The sequence below is a fragment of the Eurypyga helias genome, unplaced genomic scaffold, assembly GCF_000690775.1.
Source record: "Eurypyga helias isolate BGI_N326 unplaced genomic scaffold, ASM69077v1 scaffold28223, whole genome shotgun sequence".
Taxonomy (NCBI): domain Eukaryota; kingdom Metazoa; phylum Chordata; class Aves; order Eurypygiformes; family Eurypygidae; genus Eurypyga; species Eurypyga helias.
The window spans coordinates 38,652-63,404 of NW_010243647.1; the positions used below are offsets into that span (position 1 = coordinate 38,652).

The following is a 24,753-nucleotide window of genomic DNA, read 5'->3' on the forward strand; positions in this document are numbered from 1 at the left end:
TGCATTTGATATTTTTTAAAGGTTAGACTGGAGACGGATTGTGTCGGGCTGCTGAGCTATTTTAACCCAAAAAGAGTTTTTAACAAATTCTCTATTTGCCAAAGTTCTGAGTGTTTTAATCTCATTCTGGTTGGACCTGGTTTCCAAGTGTTTCTGAGGGCTGGGTGAGTGAGGTGGCGTTTGCGCGCAGCCCTATTCGATACTTGCAGGAAAAGCCTCTGTAGCGACTCGCGACGGACGGCCAGTCGTGGCGGGAGCAGAATGGAAGCTGCCTTCCTGTTCTGATGGAGCCGGGTGGGGTTCGGCCCCTCGCCAGTGGGTAGAGCCTACCAGGGGTCACCTGGAGTCTGTCCTGGCCTTCCTGGGGTTCTGAGGAGAGCCCGACAGCCAGGAACGGCATTGGCATGAAAGCAGAAGCAAAAGTGGTGTTTTCTAGTGCTACCTGTGGTGGCCTTGCTGGGAGTTTCTCCAAGGTATACCGCTCCTTCAATTACTCCTTCCTTTCCCAATTTTTATCCTACAGTGCACAGCTAGTGTTCACCATGCAGAAGTTCCCGCTTGGATAGTGCCACTGGACATACCTCGTCTGCTTCGTCACTCCCGTGACTCTGATTTTACTTAGCTCTGTATGCTATAACCTGATTTTTAGAAGTATTTTCTCTTACACAGAGGCTCAACGATAAAACTGGACCCGTTGCGTCGGAGAAGAGCTGACGTTTGACTGAGGCTGGTGAACTGCGTGCCCCACTGTTATAGCACTTCGCTTGGCTGCAACCTGCTGCTCTCCTTTCTGCAGGCTGAAGAAATGCGACGAGGAGCTCTCGCTGCACGGCAGAAGGGTAACGGGTTTCACAAGGCTGGCGTTGGTAGCTTTCGTTTGCTCTCCTGTTGCACTAAACGGACGTACTTTTTAACGTTTCAGACTGTGACGTAGCTAAAACCCTGCAAACCGTAGTTATTTTGCCTGTACGATGGTACCAAGTACACATTCAACCACAGAAACCCACGTACTTGACTCTTCAGCCCTGGTCTGACAGACGTCGGCAGTCATGTGTTCCCGTGGTGTCGGAGCAGTAGTTTTAAAACCCAAACCAGCCCCTGCCCTGGGCAGCCTCCCCTCTAGACCAGGGTGTAAGGGCAGCCCAGACTCGCTGCTCGTTGTTTCGTTCCTTCCACGCCTGTTGTGAAACCCAACTCGTAAGGGAACCCACTTCTGAGCTTCTCATTCCTTCAGATCCCTGTTGTTACATAGCGGGAGTTTTTCCCGAGTAAGAATTACAGTTTGGAACCCAAAGCTTGTTAATTTTGGTGTAGGTTTTAGAGTCCTGAGGTTTTTAAAGGGGCCGGTTTGGCTCCCGTGAGAGCGCTTCCTTACCAGACGAGAAGGCCACGCTGGGAGGAGGACGTTAGTGTTTGGCCTAACCCAAGTGCCTGTTGCTACCTCCGTTTTGTTGACGTGGCTGCAAACAGCTGATCCTGCACTAGACGTGTCCGTGTTAGCGGCGGGAATATTCCGTGTTGCACCAGCAGCCGCCTTGTTCTGCCTTTCCTAGAGGGGTTTGATAGCTCAGGCAGAGTGTTACCTGGGTCACTTTTCACTAATAAATGACCAAAAAAGTGAGTTACTATTTCCCACTGAAACTTCCCAGTGGTTGAAACGGGTGAATCGTGTTACGACGCTTCCGACAGCAGCTGATGTCATGGCGCCAGTCTATGCAGTGTGGGGAGGGGTAGCGTGAGGGGGGCGATGACCACTAGTCCATGTCCCAGTGGGAATTATTAGAGGAAAAGACCCAGCTGTAATTAGACCTCCACTGTGTACTTGGAAGAACATGTTAATTCTGCAATATGTTTCTTAGTTAAACATTGCACAGTTCTTACCTCATTTCTGTAAATAAAGTTTTGTGAATCTGTTTTGTATTGTGAAAGAATTCCGAAGAAAAACATTGATATTTTGATTTGTAATATTTCTAATTAGCAGATTTAATTGAAAGAAGTAAAAAATAATTTATTTTTATACGTTCTGGGGAATTTTTAAAGAAAAAAATGTCACAAATCACTTTTGTAGATACTTGACAAAAGTTACCCCAGTGGTTTATTTTCCTGAGGCAGCCCGCTGGTGGATGTTCTGTAACGGTTGGTACAGAAGGTAAGGCGGGAATGTGCCCGTATTTTGACGAGATGTAAAATTCCGCGTGTGCGAAGAGATGTGTACAGAGCTTTTGTTAATAAACTTCAGTAATGTTTACAGATCCGTGCAGCCTCTGCGAACCCGGGTTTAGCGGAAGACGGAGCGCTTCTCCTAGTGTCACGTGACGGGAAGGATTGTGGGTATCGCGATCATGCGCGCCCGGCTGGGTTTGATGTAATGTGCCGGGAGCTCTGTGGGGAGCTGGGATGGGCCCTTCACCTCCACGGTGCCTGCCTGAAGGTGGTCGAGGCCTTGGGTCGTTGCTGTCATTTTTGTGCTGCCTTCTCTGTCATCAGCCCCGTTTTCCCTGCGGTGTTGCTGGTTGGTAAAGACAGAGCTGAACTCCTGCTCTTCATTCCTCAGGCAGCGAGGGGGAACTGACCCTTCTCACATGTCAAGAGAGGCGGTCGGTGGTGGCCCAGGCTTTGGCAGACACGGGGCGCCCTACAGCTCCCTGCTGGTCAGGGGCCGAGATCAGCTTTTGGGAAAAGCAGTGGGAAGGTGGTGTTGCTGTAGGCCTGTGCCGCCGGCACGTTGTCGCATCTGCTCAAGGCCTGAGGACGGCGTGTTTGCGCGTTCATTCTCCGAGGGGAAAGCAGGAGTCCTGAAGGGAGAGGGGTAGATGAGCAGGCTTGGAAGTAGCAGTAGGGGAATGGGAATGGTCACCGGGCACAGCTGGGGCATGGCTAACATCCCCTGCTGCTGCATGGCTTCTCAGCTGTCAGGGCTAGCAACAGCTCCCTGCACTCTGGGGGTAGCCGAGTGAGGCTGTAGGGTGAGGAGGTTGAGGAGCGAGTGGAGCAGAAGGCACTTCTGCTGATGAGCCCCATGCACGGCCTGGAGAAGCTGTAGCACTGGGTACCACTTCTTCTTCTGGCTGTAGGGCACTGACTGCGTCAGTCAGCACAAAGCAGGGCGAGTATCAGGCACGCACGTGCTGGGCCGCAGATGTCTGCTTCATACTGCTGGAACTGGAGGTGCTGGGGGAAGAACAGCCCCATACGGCGTCTGGGGACTCACGACTCCCTGGGGTCATGGCCGAGGGTCACGTTACTGCTGCTTGATTCACAGACCTACGAGGAATCCAAATGCTTCACCTGGTAGATAAGAAGTCAGTCACCTTGCTCCCCTGCCTGCTGCAGCACCATCGTGACCCGTAAAAGGGTAAGTCCTGCTTTTCCTTGTCTCTTTTTCTGGGAGGGGCTGCCTCGACTCTGGTATCGGATGTAAGAAGTGTGAAAGGGGCAAGGTTGGAAATGTTAGGGAGATGGCCAAATTCAGGATGTTCTTCAAATCTCCGCTTGTTAGAGACTGGAGCCGCAGCGGCTGTTTTGCTGTACCCATGGTCCTATGGGCCAACAACTGACAGCAGGGAAATACTGAAAAGGACAGTTCTGGCATCCAAACAAAAACCCGATTCACCAACCCTTTCAAGGATGGGACCACATCAAACCCATATGCCGTCAAAACCAACCTCCTTTGGATGGTTCTGCAGATCTGACGTCAAAGGTGCTGGGCTGTGGCTGATGTGGTGCTGGTGCAGCAGAAGCCGGCCCTGCCATCCCCGTGGAATGCCTCTGTTGCCACAGCAGCCTGAGCAGCCGAGTCATGGGTTGCTGAGCAGCCCTCAGGAACCACGCCAGGTTCAGCGCCACCAGCGCGGCGCAGGTGAAAGGGGCTGCATTTCAGAGAGCCTTGGAACTTCCTGCTGTTTTTTTACCCAAAATCCAGCATTACTGATGAGTGACCACACACCTTACAGCCTACCGCAGCCAACTCATTCTGAACAGCCTGCAACATCTCAAATCCCGTTTTTATCAACTCTATCCTTTCAAGCTGCGTTGGCAGGAGCCGCTCTCTGACATCTGACTAACGGGTTTTCTGGTGCCTGTTTCTCATAAGTTGCACTACAGCCTCTCTGCTAGCTCTGCCGAAGGAGAGCTCTTTTCAAGTCAAACACTCGCTGGTTCCATTGCTGTCAGACTCTCACCGCATGAAGAGGTCATGTTGCGAACTCTTCCCTGAAACAAAGGTGGTTTTCCATTAGTTCAGTCGTGGTCAGCTGTAAAGCTGAGAACAATACAGCCCCAGCGTTTATGAGATGTGATGGACGCTGCAGAACAGCCCGTTTGAGAACGAAACCAACCTAAACCAGAGCGCTATTGGCCTATAGAGCATCGCAGTCGTGCTCTGCACTGGCGCAGGATCTACAGAATCCCAGTGCTTTAGCTCGGCGTGTGGACTGTATCCTCAGCATGGTTCAGGAATCCTGCCCTCCCTGGCTAGCCTGCCCTAAATGCCCCTTTCTGGAGAGTCCCAGCAACAGGGACATGTGGAAGATGGGCAAAATAAGACTCGGATCTGACTGATTCAAGTGCAAGTTACCCTACAGAAGCTACAGCACAGCCCCCTGTAAGAACAAAGACTTTTCATGCACAAAATCCTGGTGCAAAAGGCACTTGGAGGTCCAGCTCACAACTGCCCAGGAAAGTAAAAGCAAATTGGCATTCCTTGGAAAACATCGGCATCCTGCGCTAGAACCAAGGCTGGCAGGAGTTGCCATCGCCTCCATGCAGGCACAAGCAGCACCTGTGAGTAGCCATTCCTGCCCATCACTGCTGGTACCCAGCCTGACAAGCGTGACACAAGGACACGTGCAGCCTTTGCCCACCCTTAAGGATCTTCCTTCAGATAACCCGTATTTGCCAGGAGCGCCGTGTGACATTGTCTGAAGAACGTTCACACTGAGAAAAGAGAGAAACGCGTTTCTTGCCACAGGTGCTGCTGCTCCTTCTGCCTCAGACCCCCGCCCAGAAGGGTCAGGGCGGAGAGAAGCCGAAGGTGTTGGGCAGGCAGTACATAGCTGCTGCCACACACATGGGAGCGACACAGGCAAGACTGGAGCAGGTAACTCTTACACCCCCAAAGTGTGTGTTAAAGATCTCCCAATGATAAATGCATCCAAGCCCTCACTACATTTGCCACTGGATTGCTTTGCCCCAGTATCTCTGTTTCTCACTCAAAAGTGAGCCCTGACTCACTTCACAGCCACAACAGACTGTAACAGTCTAAGAGTTCTGTATCAACTGTGTTGGGGGAAACACAGATCACGGCAAGTGCAAAGCTCCCCTTTTACGTACTTGAAGATTTCTCTCTCTACCGTGGAGCAAACACCAACACCACCTGTCCTTCCTGGCAAATCCAGCTGTGCAGCCTCTGGATCACGCTCTCTGCTGGCTGGTGTACATCTGCCTTTGCTGTGATGTACCAAGCTGGGCACACCCTTCAGGTGAAATCTCCCAAACCCAGAGTGGAAAGGAAGCCTGACCCTTTTATCTGCACGGGCTACACTCTCCCCTCCCTTGCTGCTTTTGAAACAGCAGAAATATTCCAATTACCAGGCTATTTCTTTCATGAACAATGTGTCTCCACTTGCTCATGTCCTTCTATCCCGGCCCTATCAACGCTCCGTTAATTTTCACCACCTAACCGTCTCGGCAGCTTTTCTTTGCAGCCATTTCAGTGACCTGGCTGTACAGCTCTGAGCGCTCTGGATGACTAACGCCTGTTTACGGTGCCCTGGTATCTCTCCACTCTCTCGTGATGGTCACGGGTGCGTCAGCAGCGCAGAACTACTCTGACCCACGAGCGCACACACAGCGCAGCAGAGCTTCCAACTGTGTTTTGGTCCCTGTCCAGTTACCTGCAACATTCTCTGCGAAACAAAGTGCAGATGCATTATTTTCAGTCTAGCGAGGCTTCCCTAATGTTTTTACCATGAGTAATTCTTTATATAAGACCCAAAAAAAAAAGCTCTAGTTGGTAAGGAACACAAATGGAACACCATTACCTTCCCTCAGTACTTCCCCAGTCAGGTTTTATGGGAATGGGATGAAACTTTGTGAAATGCTGACCCATCAGAAGCAACTGGCAGGCAGTGTAAATGGCAGGAAGTTAGAGGAGATTTTCAACCACCAAACTCCAATTTTGAGTTCAGCTACACGGACCTCTGCTTTTTCATTTTAATTTTGAATGAAAGCTCAGAAACCTATTAGAATTGGTATTAAATCAGAACTCGAGTGGGAATCTATTCTTTAAAAAAGAAAAGCAAGTCCTTCATGTTTCTTGCAAAGGGTTATGATTTAACTGATCTGATTTACTGACCTAATTCACAGCCCATGAAGTGCCCTCTATTCCAGCACCTTGAGCTTTTTATCGCTTTTCCAAAACTCTGAAAAACAAAGTAGCAATCAGTGACTAATCACCCTTATTGCCTCTCTGTCAAACAGATGATCAAACTGTACTGAATCCAGGGTATACAATGCCCCCTCCTCCAAACACGCGAGCTCTCAGCCCAAAGACGGTAGCTTCTAAGTCCTATTTTGTAGTTAAAACCTGGCCATGAAGCACATACCTCTTAGAGGCCTTTCAGGTCCCTGCCCACTTCAGCTTTACCAAAGAACAGCGCTACCAAACACCTCTGCACACTGGCCTGCCAGTTGGCAAGAGAGAGCCTGCGCCGCGGGTGCAGACGCAAGTACGCGGGAGTGAAATACCACCTGGTTCATTATAACAGTGTTGTGAAATGACATTTCACCTCGCAGCTGAGGTGCCTGTAAGCACCCCGTCTCCTCTTTACAGCTGGAAGGTCTCGAGTGCGCAGTTTCGTTACTCTCGTCCTCGCTTAACAGTTTCAGATCAATTCTCACCTCAAAAAGAAGAGTTAAAATTCCTCATACCCTGTACATTCACGAGCTGTAAACCTGCCAGTTCCAGCCTGCGAGTGCCAGCGTGGCTTTTCCTCCCAGTCCATGAATGTGTAGCGATCGCGCGTCTGCGTAAGCAGCTCCCCGACGCGCGGGCATACACCTTCGTGCTCCGACACAGACTGCAGGTAGGATGCTCTAACCTTTATTGGCATTTGCTTTTACTAAGGCACATGACGTAGAGAATAGTGAGGTACAAACGCGCGGCTTCCTGCGTGTGAGACTTCAGCCCCCACTGGGACAGGGACGAGCTAAATCGCTTCTGCTCACAACGTTCAGCTTTTAGCCATTTTTTTCTTTTGTACCAGTTCAACAAGCAACTTGTATCTTGCTACACACTCCTCCTGAAAGGAAAAACGAGAGTCTTAAGTGAAAGGCTGGCATTTTAGCATTGCTTTAACTCCATAAATTCATTCTAGAAGAAGAGCTAGATCCCGGGGAGGGGTTTGGGGGAGTCTTTTTTAAAGTTGTGCGCTGAATTTCAGAAGGAGGAGCTACATCTAGCGCCGAGCGGATTAGGAAAATGTGCTTCCAGTTTAGGCATCTTAATGGGTGACTTCTCTGAAGAGCCACGCTGCAGACGGGATACAAAGACAAGCCTTTACAGTCACCAACTCAGCACCTACTGACATCAGGTGCTGTCAAGCAGCACCAGACCCACCCCCCACCCACACTTCCTGCTCTCTCACTGGTTTTGGCACAAATATGGATTTTCTGCAGCTGCAATGACGGAAGCAAACACGCTAATCCACCACAACGATGATGGAATATAGCGCCAACCGACTAGATCAGCGGTGGCTAACGCGGTGTGACGATGATTACACTTAGAAAGAGGCAGTTAGATAACGGAGCGTTTAACGCCTGCAGATGGATTACTGGGCCTGTTGGCTGAGGGGGGTTGAGCAGGGCATTGTGATCAGCACAGCGCTTGCCCACGCTCGCTTCCTAACTCCCAATCAACATCGGTTTTGAAATCTCATCTGTCCTGCAACTGAAGAGCTGAAAGGCAGAGGAGAGGTAGGAATTTTAAATGAAAACGGGAGGGATTTCGGCATTTTCTGCAATAGGTCAAACCCACTGAATTAAAATGGAGAGAGGTTTTAAACCAAAACCAGCAGACATGACCGTAACGGTCCCTGGGCTGATGACGTCCGGGCTGTGTAAAGTTCTTAAGGGAATCATAAACTGGGAGAAACTATGTTTTCCCTTGGTTTGTGCTACAGTCCAAACACAACTAAGCATACCTTGCTTTTCCCAGGAACGCATTTGGCTATTTTATCCCAGCGGTCTGATGTTCCCTTTGGATACTGCTGCAAGGCCATTTCAAGAAGTTTCTGTTGATTCTGAGTCCACAGCTCTTCTGGGGCCCGGCTTTTCTCTCTTTTCCTGCTCTCACCATCACTCTCTTCCTCTTGCTCGGTGTTATCAAAGTCTTTCTGGCGTCTTCCTCTGCCCTTCTCTTCTGGTACCTCTTTCGCTGCCGGCGGAGTCACTTCAGGTGCCTTGGTAACTTTTCGTCTGCGCTGTCTCGTTTCACTTGCAACGGACTCCCCTGGATCAATCTGGACATCCATCTGCTCAGGGTGATGAATGTAGTTCCCTTCCTCCTCTTCCTCCTCCTCCTCCTCCCTTTCTCGCTGGGTGATTATGTGGTCTGGCAAGTTCACATTGACTTTGACGTTCTTTGAATTCTGGGCCAGCGTTTTAAGCTCGGAGAGCCTAACGATACCTGTCAGAAGTATTGTTGTTACACTTTAAAAAAAAAAAAAATAGACCACAGACAAGCAGGGAACTGCTTGCAAATAAAAGACACCCGGAATAGCACAGAGAGGAGAAAAAGCTCTTCTGGATTAAGAGCTTAAGGAAAATGCCTATTGAGAAATCTGGGTATTTGTTATGAAGCCATGAATTTTGCCAATTATGAGCTTATCTGGTGTATGTGAAGTACTAGTACATTACCACACCGATACAAACAAATGGCACAGCGCGAACAGATGAAGCAAACCCGCAAGAAGCTGTGTAGGAAAGGCTGGGAGGATGTAGGTGAAGGGAATCATTCCCCCAGAATAGCCATCAGCTCTTCTCTTCGCTGGACGTAAGGCAAGGCCGCGGGAGCCTCTCGGCAAAGCACACCCTGAAGGGTACGGGATGCGCTGTACTTGCCCAGCTACAACCCAAACGCGGTGCCTTGACGAGCGTTGGTGAGGAGCTATTGCACACACCTGGTGTATAGGTAACAGAATCTTTCAGTTGTTTGGCCTTCATCGTAACCTGCATGAAAACGACAGAAAAAGGGACTATTAAAAAATGAGGTTATTGGGCTGCTGAAGAATTCATTAGCAGCTTGCTGCAGAAGAGCATACGAAATATGGTGAGGTGACGTTTGTCCGCTGGCTTTGTCCCTATATGATCCCAAATGGGCAAAAAGGAACTTTCTAGACTTTGTCCTTTCTGAAGCATCTCTAGCTTGTTAAAGTAACGTAAAGCCTGTGAGCCTGCAAGCAATGCTACGCGTTTCTGTTTGTAGCACCACAGTACATCCCAGTCAATACTCAGATTTTATTGTCTTTCGTTGTTGCATCCTAATTACCTAACGTACAAATCCCACACGGAGGGGTCAGAAAGGGAAAAAAGCGAGTTATCTTCTAGATACTACTTTCTAAATACTGAACAAAAGAACCTGCGTCGGCTCGGATGATGAAGCACGCTAACGAACAGGCATTCAGTCCCAAAATGTAGCAGTTGTGACTGCCAAAGAAAAGCAAAGACACCTCCTAAGTCCTGATATTTCAGGAAAAAAGTTAATTACACGACAATCCAAAGGATGGAGAGCTGTCTGCTTCACCCTCTCCACATACACCGAAATCTGCGTCCTGGGGGAAAAGTAACACCAGATTCAGCATTTTCATTTTTACTTACTGTAAGGAAACAAACAGGCTGTCTGCCCACCCGGAATGAAGAGCTCAAATTTCTAGACCTCACAACAGATAACAAAGACAACAGGCATCATTTAAGATGCTTTTAATCAGGTACCATCTGTATTATATCAAAGGGCCTAGCGTCCAAAATTCAAGTACTGCGTAAAAGCATTTGACAACGTGGCATGCAACGAAATATACACCCTTGTTAAGTACTGAAAGTGTTTTATGAATACCAGATCACAATTTCAGTGGGTTTGAATAGGAGGTCTTTGTGAAAAAGCTAGAAATTGAAATGCAGTTGTCTGAGCCACCCAACTCAAGTACAACTTAAAATGTAGACAGGAACAGGCAGACTCAGAACCGAAGATGCTGTTCCAGCCGGGGCTATCGGATGCTACCATCTGCTCAGCGTAAGGCACTTGGTAGCGTGCCGCCCAGTGCAAAACTAACTCCTCCACGGGGGATCATTTTTACCCCCAGTACCAATCGTTTACAACTTCAGAGCCCCAGCACAGACCGCTGCTGCTTTAACCAACTGATGTTAACCGGGACAGACTCGTGGCACTGCAGAGCAAACCTGCCAGGGCCTCGTACAGCCACTTTCTGAAGAACGTCTAAAGATGCAGGATTTCTGTTCCGTCACAGGATTCCTAAGTGAGTACTCCAATAGGGGAAATCCTTTGGAACCACCTGCTTCCAGTCTAGGCTGTTCGGTTCCTCCCACCCAGATTCCTGCCTATGAAGTTGCAGGACTTGGCTTGACCAAGTGCTGGCTCTCCTTACCCAAGTGCCACAAGGCTTAGCAAGGCAGTGGCCTGTTTATCTGGGATGACTAAGTTCAAACAAAAACCCCACAAACTCTTAATTAACCAAACCCTTTATCCAGAGGTAGACAACTGGCATAGAAAACTCTCCTGACTACTGTTGCAGTATGATCATGTCTCGGTTGCTCAAAGAGAAAAATCCTGGAATACTATGACAAACAGTTTTAACCAGCACTAGCAGTGCCTGTGACCTGCACGATCCTGATTTCAAAACAACAGGATGGATCTTCCTTATAACAGGTGATCCACTGATAGGAATTGCCTTCCTTGAAGAGCTTAGAGTCTAAAATAATCAGAATTAAAATGTTTGTGTGCCATTTGCGTTATCAGCAGCGTCTCTACGGGGCCAATGCTTTAAAAGGCGGAGTGGACTGCTGAACAGAACGGATCCTTGGTGATGCCCTGCTATGCATCTCTAATTAGCAATTACGTTATGGAAACCGAATTATATTAGATTATTATTCTGAGAAGAGCGAGAAGCACGTGCCATGTAAACAGGTACCTTAGCGCAGTGGAGTCACTGCAGATATGACAAGGCATTAGCTGTCTGCATTCATGCATCCCAGAAAACTGTTTCTAAACCATTTTGCTATTTTATAGTACTTCTTCCAAAGATTTACAGCCTGGTCATAATGCCATGAGAGGAAGAGGAAAGAAGGGTTTCCCTGAGCCAAGCAGGGCAGAGTGGGTTGCAAGCAGTGGCAAGGACAGGCATGCCGAGTTGCTGCCCCAGCGCCCATGTCCGGATTTCTCTGCGTTGAGCCCCTGAAGTTTTCGGAGGCTGGCAATTACTGTTCGATCTTTCAAACCAGGACGACACATGCCACATGAACTCTGCAGCGGAAGAGGCGCAAATTAATATGCTGGAGTTGGGCTTCCCTCACAAGACAGGCATTCCCAAATTAGGTTAGTGTAGGTATCCTGTAATAGATACAAATTTTGCTGGATATTACATCTAATTGAACAGGGATCTAAACCAGCCCTCTCCGCCAGAACAGTGATGAATTTTGGTTTATTTCTAGATCCTAATGCCATTTCCCCCTACATGCAAAAAGTTCAAAAGTAACAGGTTTGACCTAGGTTATCTTTTTCTTAATAACTTCAGCCATAATAACCTGGTAAACCCAGGTGTAGCATTTGTAGGAAGTTACTCCATTTGTTATAACAATTATTTCCAAGACTTTTGCTTTTGAGGGCATTATGATACCTGTCCATATTTTGATGGACTTCCAATTTGAACACTCACCAGGTAAGCTGGGAATAACACCAGTGTGTATGGTTTAGATATTGAAAATCTACAGTTTCAAACACTGAACAAGCTTCTTGGGTTGACATAAATTTGACAACTCATCAAGTTTCTTACTCACAGCTTTACTATGATCATTCACAGGTCACATCAGAAGATTATTCATCTTTTTCTGTACTTTTTTTTTTTTGGGTCAGCTTTCCTCTTCATACAGGTGATTTTGCAAGTCCTTTTCCAGGTGCTAAGAAAGTTCATGTTTACTCCAGCTCTTCTCACTCAGAGCTCAGGTATCACTTATTTAGACTTAAGATTTATTTGTCCATCAGCTTCAGCCGCCATTGCTGTTAAAGATGCTGACAGAGGGCAAGAATCCTAGCATGTCAGTACTGAAGGACTAAGGATTATTAGGAATCCAACCTATGGAACATAGGAAATTGTATTTCAATTTGATCTGTTTGGGTTTAATCACTGCTCCTGCCACTCACATCTGTAGTCTCTTCTGGTGCCAGTTCTTCCATACTTTCTAACATCCTTAGTATCAATTTAAATTTCCTCTCCAGTGGTGAGTAGTGTTATCTACTCACTAGTTACTAACAGCGATTTAAAATAAAACCCCCAGGTTATGCAACGTAAAGCTTTCTCTACTCAATTTCTTATCATACTTTGCTGATATTACTCTTCCATGACATAACAGATAACATGCTTGGAAATGCTGTTATTCAAGAACGAAGCAGTTGTAGAATTACTCCTCTAGTTACTACTGCTGATTGTTCCTGCATAACACTACAGAATTATAGTTTTCATGTATATGAAATTAAGAGTTTCATCATTACTGTGAGAAGTTGTGCTAAAAGCCTGCTCTTACTGACAACAGCTTTCACCAGAGCAGTAGCCAGCCATTAAAATTTCCTGGGCCTGGGGACACCTTAAGTAATAAGAACCAAGACTGTGAAATTGATATAAAACCGAGGAGGGCAGATCTTGTATTCCTGCAAGTATTTGTACTGCTGAACAGACACACTGCATTATTTTATAGGAATCAACTTTAAATGTTGCTGTTTCTGTGCCCAAATAACCTAGGCATCCCTGCAGGCTACCAGGGATAACAGAGGTCCCAAATACAGTCAAATGATCACACGCAGAGTGAAGCGGATTTTCTTAGACAGAGAAAATGACCAAAAAAAGGTTGGACGTGAGCAATCGAAGTGGAAATCAAACCATCTTACCACGGGACCTACAGAAGGAAGCCACAAGAAGAGTTTGCTTCTGAGAACTCCCTTCCGAATTCAGTTTCAATAGCTCTTCTGCTACAAACAGGTTTTATGGAAAGCAAGTGGGATGAGTGGGATGATTTTATGCGATGAAAGCCAGACAGAGCTGGTTTCCTCCTGTACTGCTGACAATTAGCCAAGATCACAAGAGTAGTTGCTACTCAACAAGACACCTAGCTGTAAAAACATTCCTCATCGTGACCATCCAGATGTTAAATCTCTTGTTACCCTGGACACCTGCCACCTCTTTCAGATGGAACAATCAATGCTTCAGAGATACACAGGAGAAAAAAAAATACTATTCAGAGTCAGCTTTAAAGACTCCCAGTAGCACAGGCAAAAGTAAATTTTGTATCACATGAATGAGAGGCTACTTTTCATCCTGCATGGAAGGCAGGCATAAAAAAATGCAGAGAATAGTGGCAGACCTAGAGGGAAAACCCTGTGAAGTTGTGTTCAATGACCCTATGATGCCAAGCAAAGAGAAACAGAGAGAAACGGCCCTTTGGCAGAAGAAGAGCAGCTGCCCGTTCCCAGAGCGGCAGCACCAGCCCATCACTCCAGCTGACCCCTCCAACCCCACGACCTGCCTGGCTCTGGAGGGCACACGCCAGTGGGCTCTGGAAGCCTTTGCCATTTTGCTCTCTTCTGGCAATCTTCTGTAGGCAACAATCTACCTCCCTTCTCTGAGAAGGATACTGTTTTGATCAGGATGGCACCAGATAATTACAGAAGTACAAATCTCTTGGGTCCTGACAACATTCTCAGAAAATAATGTCACTTTTTTTTCTAGGGGAAGAGATAACCCATGTCACTTGGCTTCCCAAATGTATATACCCTTCTTCCCAGGAAGGATGACATGCTATTGTGCTGCTGAAAACTGGAGGTCCTGATAAAACCGGTTTTGCTTTCTTAGCATCTTCCTGAGCAGAAGTTCTCTCAGTTTAATCTAACAACGCTGCCACGGTTTCTCAGCATCAGCTATCGGAAATTTGCTGTCCCAGTAGTAGTGGTCTGTTCACCATGTTGGTATCTTCCTGCATGGTCTCTGACAGTTACAACATGCAAAAATGCCAAGATCTGTGGAATTATGAAAAAAGATAATGTGGAGACAGCCTGTGACTAGCTGAGCCTAATATGCAGCAGTGAGGAACTTCCTGAATCTTTGGGGCTAATTTGAGTTTAAAAAAAACCACTTATTTTTCCATAAAGGAAAGCCAGACACAACAGGATTTTAATGCCTTCCTGGCTTTGTTGAAGTAAGTTTTTTTTGTACATCTAACCTTCCAGAGCAGCAATAGGATAAATGGCCAAATTCGAAGTGCTCTCCTTACAACCAAAATACTGCCTGCTACACTGGGCTGATTTTGCAATCCAGATTAAATCGCTCTTTCACAGCAACCACAAGCACATCAAGAACTGTCTGGCCCAAGTCAAGACAACAATAATGACCCATTCCTTCATTTTCATGTGACCTACTCAAAATCTGTTGCTTTATAACCCACCTTTCCTTACATGCCCTAAAAGGCTGCTAAAATAGTCTTTCAGATTTAACAGATTGGTGAAACTTCAAATACTGAAGCACCAAGTCAAATCATTCTCCATTTTTTTGCAAGCATCCCTATTTGCAACTCACTGGATCTCTTGAAATGGAGTATTTCAAATGAGAAGATGCACCTTTGTTTTGACACTGCTTGTAACAGTTTGCTTAATAGATTGTTACTGATTTTCTCAAGAGTATGTAATGTAACTAGTCTTTATCCACTGAATAAATTACATGTTGAATTTAATGCTAACATAGCAAATGAGTATGTTAAGGACAATACGCTTTAATTCTTGAAAGAATTAAGAGAGATGTTACAAACTGCAGACCAACCAGTTGCAGCCAGCAACAGTACCGCAGTATAGTTTCTTGTGGTTATGGACTTGGAGGATGTGCATGATTCTGTTTTGCCACAGCAGATGGGGAAGAGGTAGCTCCCTCAACAGAAACCCCCAAAACAACTGTGAGTTTATTTGAGAGGCAGTTTAAGGTGTAGTTTGCAAAAAAAGGCAAACTTGGCCTAAATCACCAGATGCAGAACGCTAGCCTCTCGCCAGCTTAGGTGCCTAAATAGTTAATTTAAAGCAGCAGCAGCATTGCTCCTTTTCTCAGTACACAAAGAGGAAGGACGCATCAACTGGAATTGTCATGATGCTGGAGACTTCATACTGTGCCTATTTTTTTGTCAGTTAAAATCTGTGTTTGAGAGTCTTCAGCTCAATACTATGAAAAAGAGGAGTTTGGCTCATGCACCCATTGCAACATCTACTTGGGTATCTAATTCTGTGGCTGTTGAGGCAAAACGTGTCACCTTTCCTACGGGTCAGAAGATACGAATCCTGCAATGGAATTCAAACCCAGCTCACCACAACGTCCCTGGGACGTTACATTAACTCAAGCCACTCTATAAAGCTGCAGCAGCACTGGCTTGGCCCCCCCAAAGTCATCTATCTGAAGTGAAAGTTAGTGTCCCACTGTCTTCTGTAAAACACTTTTCCCTTTAGGTGAGACGAATGCTCTGGTCATGCTTTACAAGAAGGAAAACAATCTGTTTTGCACATGGGTTTAGGATGCACCGTGCTGCCCAATTCTGCAAAAAGTGTAGGGGCAACCGTAGGAGTGCACAGAAGAAAACCCTGTGCAATGAGGGACCTGCAAACAGCAACCACCTTCTCCTTCCCTCCAAGTACCTACAGATGTATTCTGGTGCGTCTGTGGGATTAGACAGGTGTTCCAAAGATTTCACTCTCAGATTGAGGGATCTACATGACCTACATACGATCTAAATCCCTTCGTAGATATTCATAACCTGTTTTGGACCTCGATCCAGAGCTAGGTCTTTGTACTTCAATAAGCAACTGGAAGAACTATTGATTAGATAAATATATGCAAGCTGCTGGGGGTGAATCTTCAGCATACCCACAACTGGAGAGCACAGTAACCGAATTAACACAGACACAGTATACGAAATGAAATGTAAAACAGACTTGGGAAAACCAATTTCCAGAAGCAGAAAACCTAATAAATTCATGAACTTTTACATATGGATCATTTCTCATCTAGATGTTTTCTTGCTGGCAAAGTAATGAGCTTAGATTTGTCAAAAATCAGAAATCTATTTGCGAATGGCGTATAAAGTCCAGTGAGTATGAACTCAGACTGAAACTGTTGCTTGGGCGTACCAGAGATCACCAAATAAGCATACACACCCCCAAAACCTTATGCTTTTGGGTTTCATGATAATTCAGAACGTCTGCTCAAATATATCCACCTGTCTATTGTCTCTACCTCAGTGTTTTTCTATACAAGCAGCAAATCCCAATCAGTCTGTTTTTGCAACACAAATGCATGAGATTAGTGACTGCAGGAGCAAACACAATCAGTTTAAATCCTCTAAGACAAGTGAATGATATTACTTCACAAGTATGAAATCTGAGATCTCTTTGCCTTTAATTTAAAAAACCTGTACCTAATAATCACATTAAAGTCTGTTTGGCATGCCAGACAGCTTTTACTTCCTCTGTTATTTTTACAATTTGAACGTCCTTTGTAGTTACTGAAATTAATTTATGCCTTTCAGCAAATATTTTTTTTTAACTTTTTATCTATTAGGGTAGGTATTGTCAAGTACAATATCCTTTTATAATTTCACATCTAAGGGCCTTTTCTCAATTTTTGAATTCAACAAAAGCTGACAAGCATTATTAGAAATCTTCATAAGGCTTAGCGTTTGTCAAATCAAACAATACAATTTTTGCAGAAATAGTAGTCTTGAAACTCCATTCCATTCATTATTTATGCCACGTTACATGGTGTTCACAGGGCTTGGGAAATTCAGGCATAACTTTTTTATTTTCTTTTAAAAGGTCAATTATTTCCTTAAGTACTGGAGGACAGGAATGAGAACTAACCCTGGAGCAACAAATTCTGCAAGGAAAATGGGTCAAAGAACAGATGTTTGGAGGATAACAGAGAGCGGTGGTACAGGTAACCAGGTCAGCAGGCAGGAACCCTGATTAGAGTTAACTGAACTCCATTTCCCTTTCATAATCAAGGTACTTGAAAATCTAACTTATAGCACCAGCCAACTGCAATAAAAATGACTTTAAAAGCTGTTCAGTTGTGAAAGCAACACAGTGTCATTATACTAAGCCACGTGAAAATCATCTTTATGGCAAAAGACTGCTAAAATTCCCAACATGCACATATTAAAATGACAATTAGCAATTTAAATAATTACACATATTGATAAAATGAGCACAACTTAACCTTACCTATTTTGGGTTGATTATTCATTGGCTATTAAAATGTGTCTTCCCGAAGAGAGACAAGATAAACGTATCCTATATTTAACGTGGCAAAAGTTAAAGTAATAAGCAGTGTGTCACAAGCTTAACCCAGCCCTGAGCTGAAAAGCGTGGGAATGTGTTGCAAAGATATTTACGCTGGTATCACGTTTACTTGGCAGCACAAATAAAACAGCTCAGGGCTGTTCACAGTGGGATTTTGGCTGGCACATTCCCAGTGGCCTGCATCACATTGTGTGGATGTACCTGTTTGGACAGGGAACCAGGTAGACGTACCCATATAATGGGAACTTGCAGTAATCCTTATTTGAGTAGTACTTGGGGAAATAACAATTAGCAAATGTAAATGTCTACAAAACTCCAATTTAAAAAGTAGTAGAAAAGAAAAAAAATCTGAAAAACTGCTTTGCTAGGAATTACTGAACTTAAGATCAGTCAAGCTTAGGTACAGGCAGTGATTACTAACCAACGACGGTGATGATCTGGCTTTAATTCTACATTTCTGAAAAACGAGTTCACACATGCTTCCAATTGTAGGGAAGGTTTTGTTTCCTCCCCCTTTCCTCCTGGACAGCTTGCACTTGCTAGTCTAATCACAGACCATGTGAAGAGAAGGACCTCAGCTCAGGCAGAAAAACTACACTGATGCTGCTTCTTGCAGATGTTTATGTAACCTGTTCTTAGAGACCTGCAAATACGGAGACTCCACAGCAGCTTATTCCACTGCTTCATCACCTCCACTATTATTCTTTGCCCCTTAATATCTAATTCTGCAGCCTGTGGTAAAATCTGAGGTAATTACTTCTTGCCCTATAAAACTAATGCAGCGCACAATGCAGCTGAATACTTACACCCTCAGTTCATACTGTCCTTAGTTCAACAACACAAATTCCTTCACTGTCTTTCCTTGGAGGTCATACTTTAGAGACCTTCAGAGTACTCCTTATTCTCATCTGGACTCTCTCCGCTGAGTCAGCGTTTAAGTGCAATACTGAAGACCAGACACAAACTAGGGGTGCAGATGCAGGTTTCTACCATCCTCCTGGTTGCATATTCTCAGTAAGATGCTTGCCTTTTTCACAACAACTCACTAGCTCATTATCTCTGTTGCTAGCTCATTATGTCTGCTAATCCCCAGTTCCTCCTGCTTTTTAAGAGCTGCCCCTAGCCAGTTGCTTGGCATCTTTTATCTGTGGACCTGATCACCGTCTTGCCGCGTGGCTTTGCATATACTGTCTGTTTAATTTCACCCTATTTTTTTGCATCTTGTTTTTCCAAATTGTCCTGACATTTCTGATTTCTACCCATCTTCCAATATACTTTCAGTTCCTCTTAGCTCTTAAGATTTACATGTGCTCACCAGGTACCGGAGTATCGAAGTCACGTTCTCATAAAATAAAGGAAGAGTTTGCCCAAGTTGAACACATCTCTCTGGAAATGAGTCAGACACAAACATTTTGGGCCTTCTTTGTATGTGAAAAAATGGTATTAAAGCTCCAAGCTTTACAAACTTTGCTTCGTAGTGTTCCAAAACTCATTAACATAACGGTAGGAGGAAAACACATATGAAGAACTCCAAAACAAATACACCCACAAAACTAAGTTAAAACACCACCATGAAGCTGAGAAGTTCACAAAAGCCAAGGGCACTCTCCTCCAGTCACTTCATCCTGCTTAAAAATTGCCACTGGAAACCAATATAATTTGATGTAGGAATTTGCTTTTTTAAAAAAAAGGAAGGAGTTTAGGAAATGTAAAATGGAATTCCTGTGGGGTGGTTAGAAGGGAGTGAGTTTCACTGATGCTCTTCTGGTATATAGGAGTGGTTTCCGCTTATTCTTTAAGAAGTATTGAAATATTTTTCTAGCCTTTTTCTGCAGAGGAAGAAAGCTTTGAGACAGAAGCAACAATGGAGAGAGATCATTTTGGACTGGATTACTTCAAACTGGTTTTATTAACACCTACTTAGCTAATCTACCATTAAGGGTTTGACTGCTTAAAATCCCCTGCAAACAAGCACACTGTACCTTGTCAATCCTCTCTACTACAGTTCTCTGACTATGAAAGGAAAACCAAGCCTTGCTGCACCTGATACCTTATAGAAGGAGAAACAAGCAGAAAGTGGTCTCAAGTTTTTAAGAAGTATTTCCTGTGTCACAGGAAGTGTCGGAATAACAACTTTAAATTTGCCCTTGAGTGTTTTTTGAGATCTAGTGCATTTGCCAGTTAATACACATTTCAAAAACTCTCTCTAGCTTGACTAACAAATTGGCTGTAAGCAAGGGATTCCCAAACTCCGCCACATAAGCTATTTCAAAACAGCACCTCATACACCACAACTTACCTGCTGCACCTCTCCCAATGGAAATGGGGAACTGGGCAGCAAACACTGCCTGCACCTGCAAATGCCTCTTCTTCTACCCACAAAGTTTAACAAAACCACGAGCTTTTCCTGCAGCTTTAACTTCTTACTCAACTATATTGATGCTCAAGCAAAATAAGAATCCTTGCTGTAAATTCGGATGCTGTTCTATGTCACCTTCAACAAATATAATGGGTAATCTGTACATCTTCAACAGCTGACTGGATATATCTGAATTAGTTCCCAGTTCCAACACTTCTGATACTGATGCAGTAACAGTTTGAGATCGAGAAGTCTACAGAAAGCTTTTGGTTAAGTGTTTCCTCTTAAAAGCTAATCGCTGTCAGTCTCGGCGACACCATGTTACAAGTAGCAGAAATTCTAGTAAGCAGCCTGTGTCAGGAAAGCTGACCTAGTATTATCAGCAGTGGGAAATTTTTAGAGACGTAAAAACTTGTGTGGAGAACACTTACGTTAATCATATAGTGGGAGGTCACTGGAAGTAAAAAGGATTACACTCAGAGCTTTCTCCACACATAAAAATCCATGAAAACTCCTTTTTTCATACACGAAAATGAGAGCTCTTAGAACATACACCTTTCTTTCATTTCTTTCTAATTCACTGAAGAGTATGTGGTTCAAGACTTCTCACCTAATGGAAGAAGCAAACGAGCTTTGGTTTTTTTCCCAGTACTGGATGTGTGCAGGTATGGTGACCAAATGTCTTTTGCAAAGGATTCTTAATATGGAATGTTTTTATACCTGTGTCAAGGAACAAAGCAGAAAATGGTTGCAAAAGGCAGTCTTAATGCAGTGCTCGTTTCGTGACAGGGGTATGTGGAATCATTCCACATGGCTGTATTATCAGTATCAAGCAAATTAATCAGTTCTTCCAAAGCAACCTCAAAGGATCTCTCTCATGCACACTGCATACTGCCAAGCCATGTAAAATATTTTTTGCTGTTAGTATCTGCTTAGTAAAGTTAACATTTTTTTTTAATAAAGTCCCTCCACTTCAGTAGTATGAATACTTGAGGAGTATGATAAAGAACACTAAACAAAATAAACAAAAAAGACAATTTCATTTGCTTAGCAGGTTAGTAACTTCTTGCTTACATCCACCTACTTGCAAAAATGTTTTTTTCTAAAATTATAAGAATGCAAATGGAACATGTATATATAAAAGTATATGTAACAGAATTGTATAGATGTATTGAATCTTATTTATAACTTCTAAAAATATATTTTTGTGATTATATCAACAGGGAAACCCTCCTCCTCCATACATTAGAAGTATGCAAAATGCCCAGAAGGCTATAATGGGTTATGTTTCACTTGAGCCAGAGGCTTTGTTTCCCATTATTTAAGATAATTCCTGAAATATAATAAATAAAGAACATCTAATCCCAAAATGTACGTCAACAGATTTAAACATTATTCTCATTAACCCCTCCAGAGCCTATAAAATAGGGTCAGCTGAAAGGGCTTTCAAATGGTCCTCAGCAGACACTACATCATATTCTAGTGATCTATTGCTTGAAAAGAAAAAGTCTCTTACAGCCTAGCCCCTAAGGGTTTTAAGATCGTAACACTTAAAATCCATAAGAACAAGCTTGCTTTGATATCTGGTACAATCCTATAAAATATGAATTAACAAGGACATTAATCATTTTACACAATATCGTTATTAACCATGCTATAATCCAGAAAAAGGGTCTGAAATAATATCACATGTATAACTCGTTTTAAAGTCTGTAGAGATATTTCAGTTTAATTAATGGAAACCACCTGTTTAAACACCATTAGCTCATCTACATTTTTTAAGGACTGGCTTGAAACAGAAACGTAATCTTTAACCAAGTCACACAAACATTCGCTGGCAGTGAAAGGAAGGGGCTACAAGACCCAAGGCGCATTGTTTTTCTGTTATTGGGTTACAGTAGCTCAAGTCTGTAAGCACCAGAATCCCCCACCCAGCTGATCAGCTACAGCTGTTAATTGTGGAGGGAGAGAGGGGCTGACATCTGCTTCTTGCATAGTTAGTTAATGGTTCACTTCCAGGTCCTGAAAGGATTGTAGCCTCTCTCCAAAGACAATGTCGGCCCCATATACGCCTGCCTTCTACACTGCCTGTCTTGTTCTGGTTTGTCACTCTCTATACAATGCAAATCTGAGTGAACTCACATCTGCCACTGATCGACCCAATTCGTGAGCAATCTTTTCCCATCGACCTGGGGTGCCCCCTGGGAACTTAACCATACTTCTTGTCAGCTGGCCGAGGTCCTCCTCCGTCCATTCAGGTGCCTGTAAAACATTTGTAAAACATTCATTACACTGGGATATTGGACACATTCTTGTGAGGTAATATACTGAAAAAACCCCTTCAAACGAATTCATCAAATCGGGCAAAGAAAAAAAAAATTAAGTATCTGGGTGCCATCTCCCTGTGCTGTTGCTGAAAATACATAAAAACTACAGACCAACAATAAGATAGTAAAAGTCCTTCAACAGTAAAAAAATACGTTTTGTATACCATACACACTAACACATTTAATTTCTATCAACATTTATACGATGTACTTAACACTATAAAATGCAGGAAAGATGAAAGGCAACAATACTTTTATTAAAGATTAAATCATGGTTTGAGATGCAAACTTTTAGACATTTAATTGCACACCTAAGATTTTTCAGCAGAGAAAATGCCCTTATTTTTACATTTGAAACAGAACAGTCATTTTAGCTTTTTGTCACTGTAATCCTCCTATGTTTTGGCATTCTGGGATGCTTCAGGAATGAAATCTGTTGATTCCATTATGACAATTAAACAACATCCCTCCCCCACTCCCCACACAGTTATGCCACAAAACCAAACCGGATGCCTCTACCACCCAATAACCAAAAGCTATAAAAATGTTTTGCTCCGAGAGCGTAAGACAATCTGTTAAAAATAACTGTCTTCAGAACGGCCAAACGAAAGCGAACAAAGCACGGAACACCCAATTACAGCCGTTTAAGGCAGGAATTTGTGCTAGCCCCGGAAGCCAAGGCGCAGTAACCACCCCTGACATTTGCAGCGTCTTTGACACGACTGCAGAGCCGAATCTTTGTTACCATCAGTAGTTTGCCATTTTCTTTATTTTTAAGGAATTCTCCATGACATACCTCTTCTAATCACCGTTTCCGATAATGAACACGCACATATCAAGCAGTTTGCATTACAGAGCCATCAGCACAGAACAACAGTCAGAGGTGAGTGACCCCAGGGACCATCTCCACAACTACAGCAAAGCTTCTGCCTGACACTAATCCTGCCTGTCATTCTCCCACTGTGCTCTAACCACACTGACATCCGCCTGCCGCACTGCGAGCTTAACGGGGCCCTTCCTGACTTTTTACTGTCTCCCCCAATCAATGGTTCAAGCGTGCTCTTTTCACCATGTCCAAATGGCAGCTTCACTCATAATCAAAGTGCATTGCTCCTGTTAAAGGGCTTCCCGAAAGGCTCCGCCATTTGCATTCATTTGCAAAGCAAACTACTTTTATTCACTTTGTTCTGCTATCAAGAGTGTTCCCTGAAGCAGATAAATTGGCATAAATACAACCTGCCACTTAAAAGACAGTAAATAATAGCCAATGGTAGCAAGGATTTCATCAATCGTCCTAGTTTGGACCCACGTAGTCCTTTATTCAATGCTGAAAGCCGCAGTCATATTCGGATAGGTTTTATTAAAAGCAGAGAATGAATTGTCCGCGAGGATTCAAACGCAAGACTCTTACACAGCACGAGAGGTCTCGCACACGTTACGTGCATTAGCATACAATTACACTCCAGCCTACAGAACAGTCAATAAATACACAGAAAACTCCCACACTGCACAAGAACCTCGTTACTTTTATTGCATTAAACAAGTTAACGCACTCCATATATTTATTTATTATAATATACTCCATATGGATATTTTATACTAAAATATTTCTCAGATTTTTAGAATGGGAAGATTTGGGGCACTTAATGTTCTATTTCTAAAAATTTTCACCACTCTAAGTAATGAATTCTTCTAAGGTTTTCTGTTAAAAGTCTTCTGTTCAAAATTAGTCACATTTCATAGCTCAAAATTAGCCTTAACATGCAGTGTACTGTAACTTTCTATTTAATTTGTACTAAAACTATTCGGGATTTTTTTGTTGTTGTCATAGGGGTTTGTTTGTTTGTTTGACTGGAGTTTTTTTTAAAGTAAATTCACAGCTATTCTCTCTTACCATACCCAAAGCCTATCTAAGCAATTACACATGGAAATCAAGATTATGTTTTCAGTGACGTACGTCCGTCAGAAGCTCTTTGCCAAGTTTTATTTTCAGACGTTTCCGGTAAGTTTTGGTTTTCCTATGCGTTCAAGACTTTACTAACCATTTATAAATATTACAGGAATCGTAAGGTTACCTTCCTAACTAATGGAGAAAACTACGATCATTCTGTAGATCTGTAGCTAATTATATAGTTAATTCACAGCATAAGAATTCATTACCTACATTAAAATATCCACTTGTTAATCTTATTTCAAGCTGACAGTAATTTTAGAACGTGAAGATCTAAAACATATATAAATTTGGAAGAGCTCTGAAAAAGCTTTTAGAAAATCCACCCTCAACTGCTACAGCTGTAAAGAGCTTTTGTGAATTTGCAATTCCTCAGCAACAGTTAATTGTGTCTTTAGATGCAACAGCGCCTACTGTGATCCAACTACGACAAGCAGCTATGAGGGTGGTCATGGTGTGAATGTATTCTCCCTGTTCTAATCTGTAGCCAACTGTAACTGCG

General features: G+C 43.8%; 2 protein-coding genes across 2 annotated transcripts in view; one reads left to right on the forward strand and one right to left on the reverse strand.

Annotated features, from left to right (window-relative positions):
* LOC104508037 (protein AF-10-like) overlaps nucleotides 1-714 on the forward strand; it is a gene marked incomplete at its 5' end in the record, with an annotated part of 33,306 nt that extends 32,592 nt beyond the window's left edge. The window contains one exon of the mRNA XM_010149509.1: nucleotides 670-714. Coding sequence (XP_010147811.1) covers nucleotides 670-714 — 45 coding nt within the window. The remainder of the gene's footprint in view (nucleotides 1-669) is intronic.
* Nucleotides 715-7,232: 6,518 nt separating this feature from the next.
* LOC104508038 (dnaJ homolog subfamily C member 1-like) lies at nucleotides 7,233-22,235 on the reverse strand (the record flags this gene model as incomplete). The annotated part of the gene is made up of 4 exons (XM_010149510.1): nucleotides 7,233-7,301; nucleotides 8,202-8,686; nucleotides 9,180-9,228; nucleotides 22,116-22,235. Coding segments are annotated over 4 exons (723 nt in total), but the record flags the coding sequence as incomplete, so codon positions are not given.
* Between the last annotated feature and the right edge of the window lie 2,518 nt (nucleotides 22,236-24,753).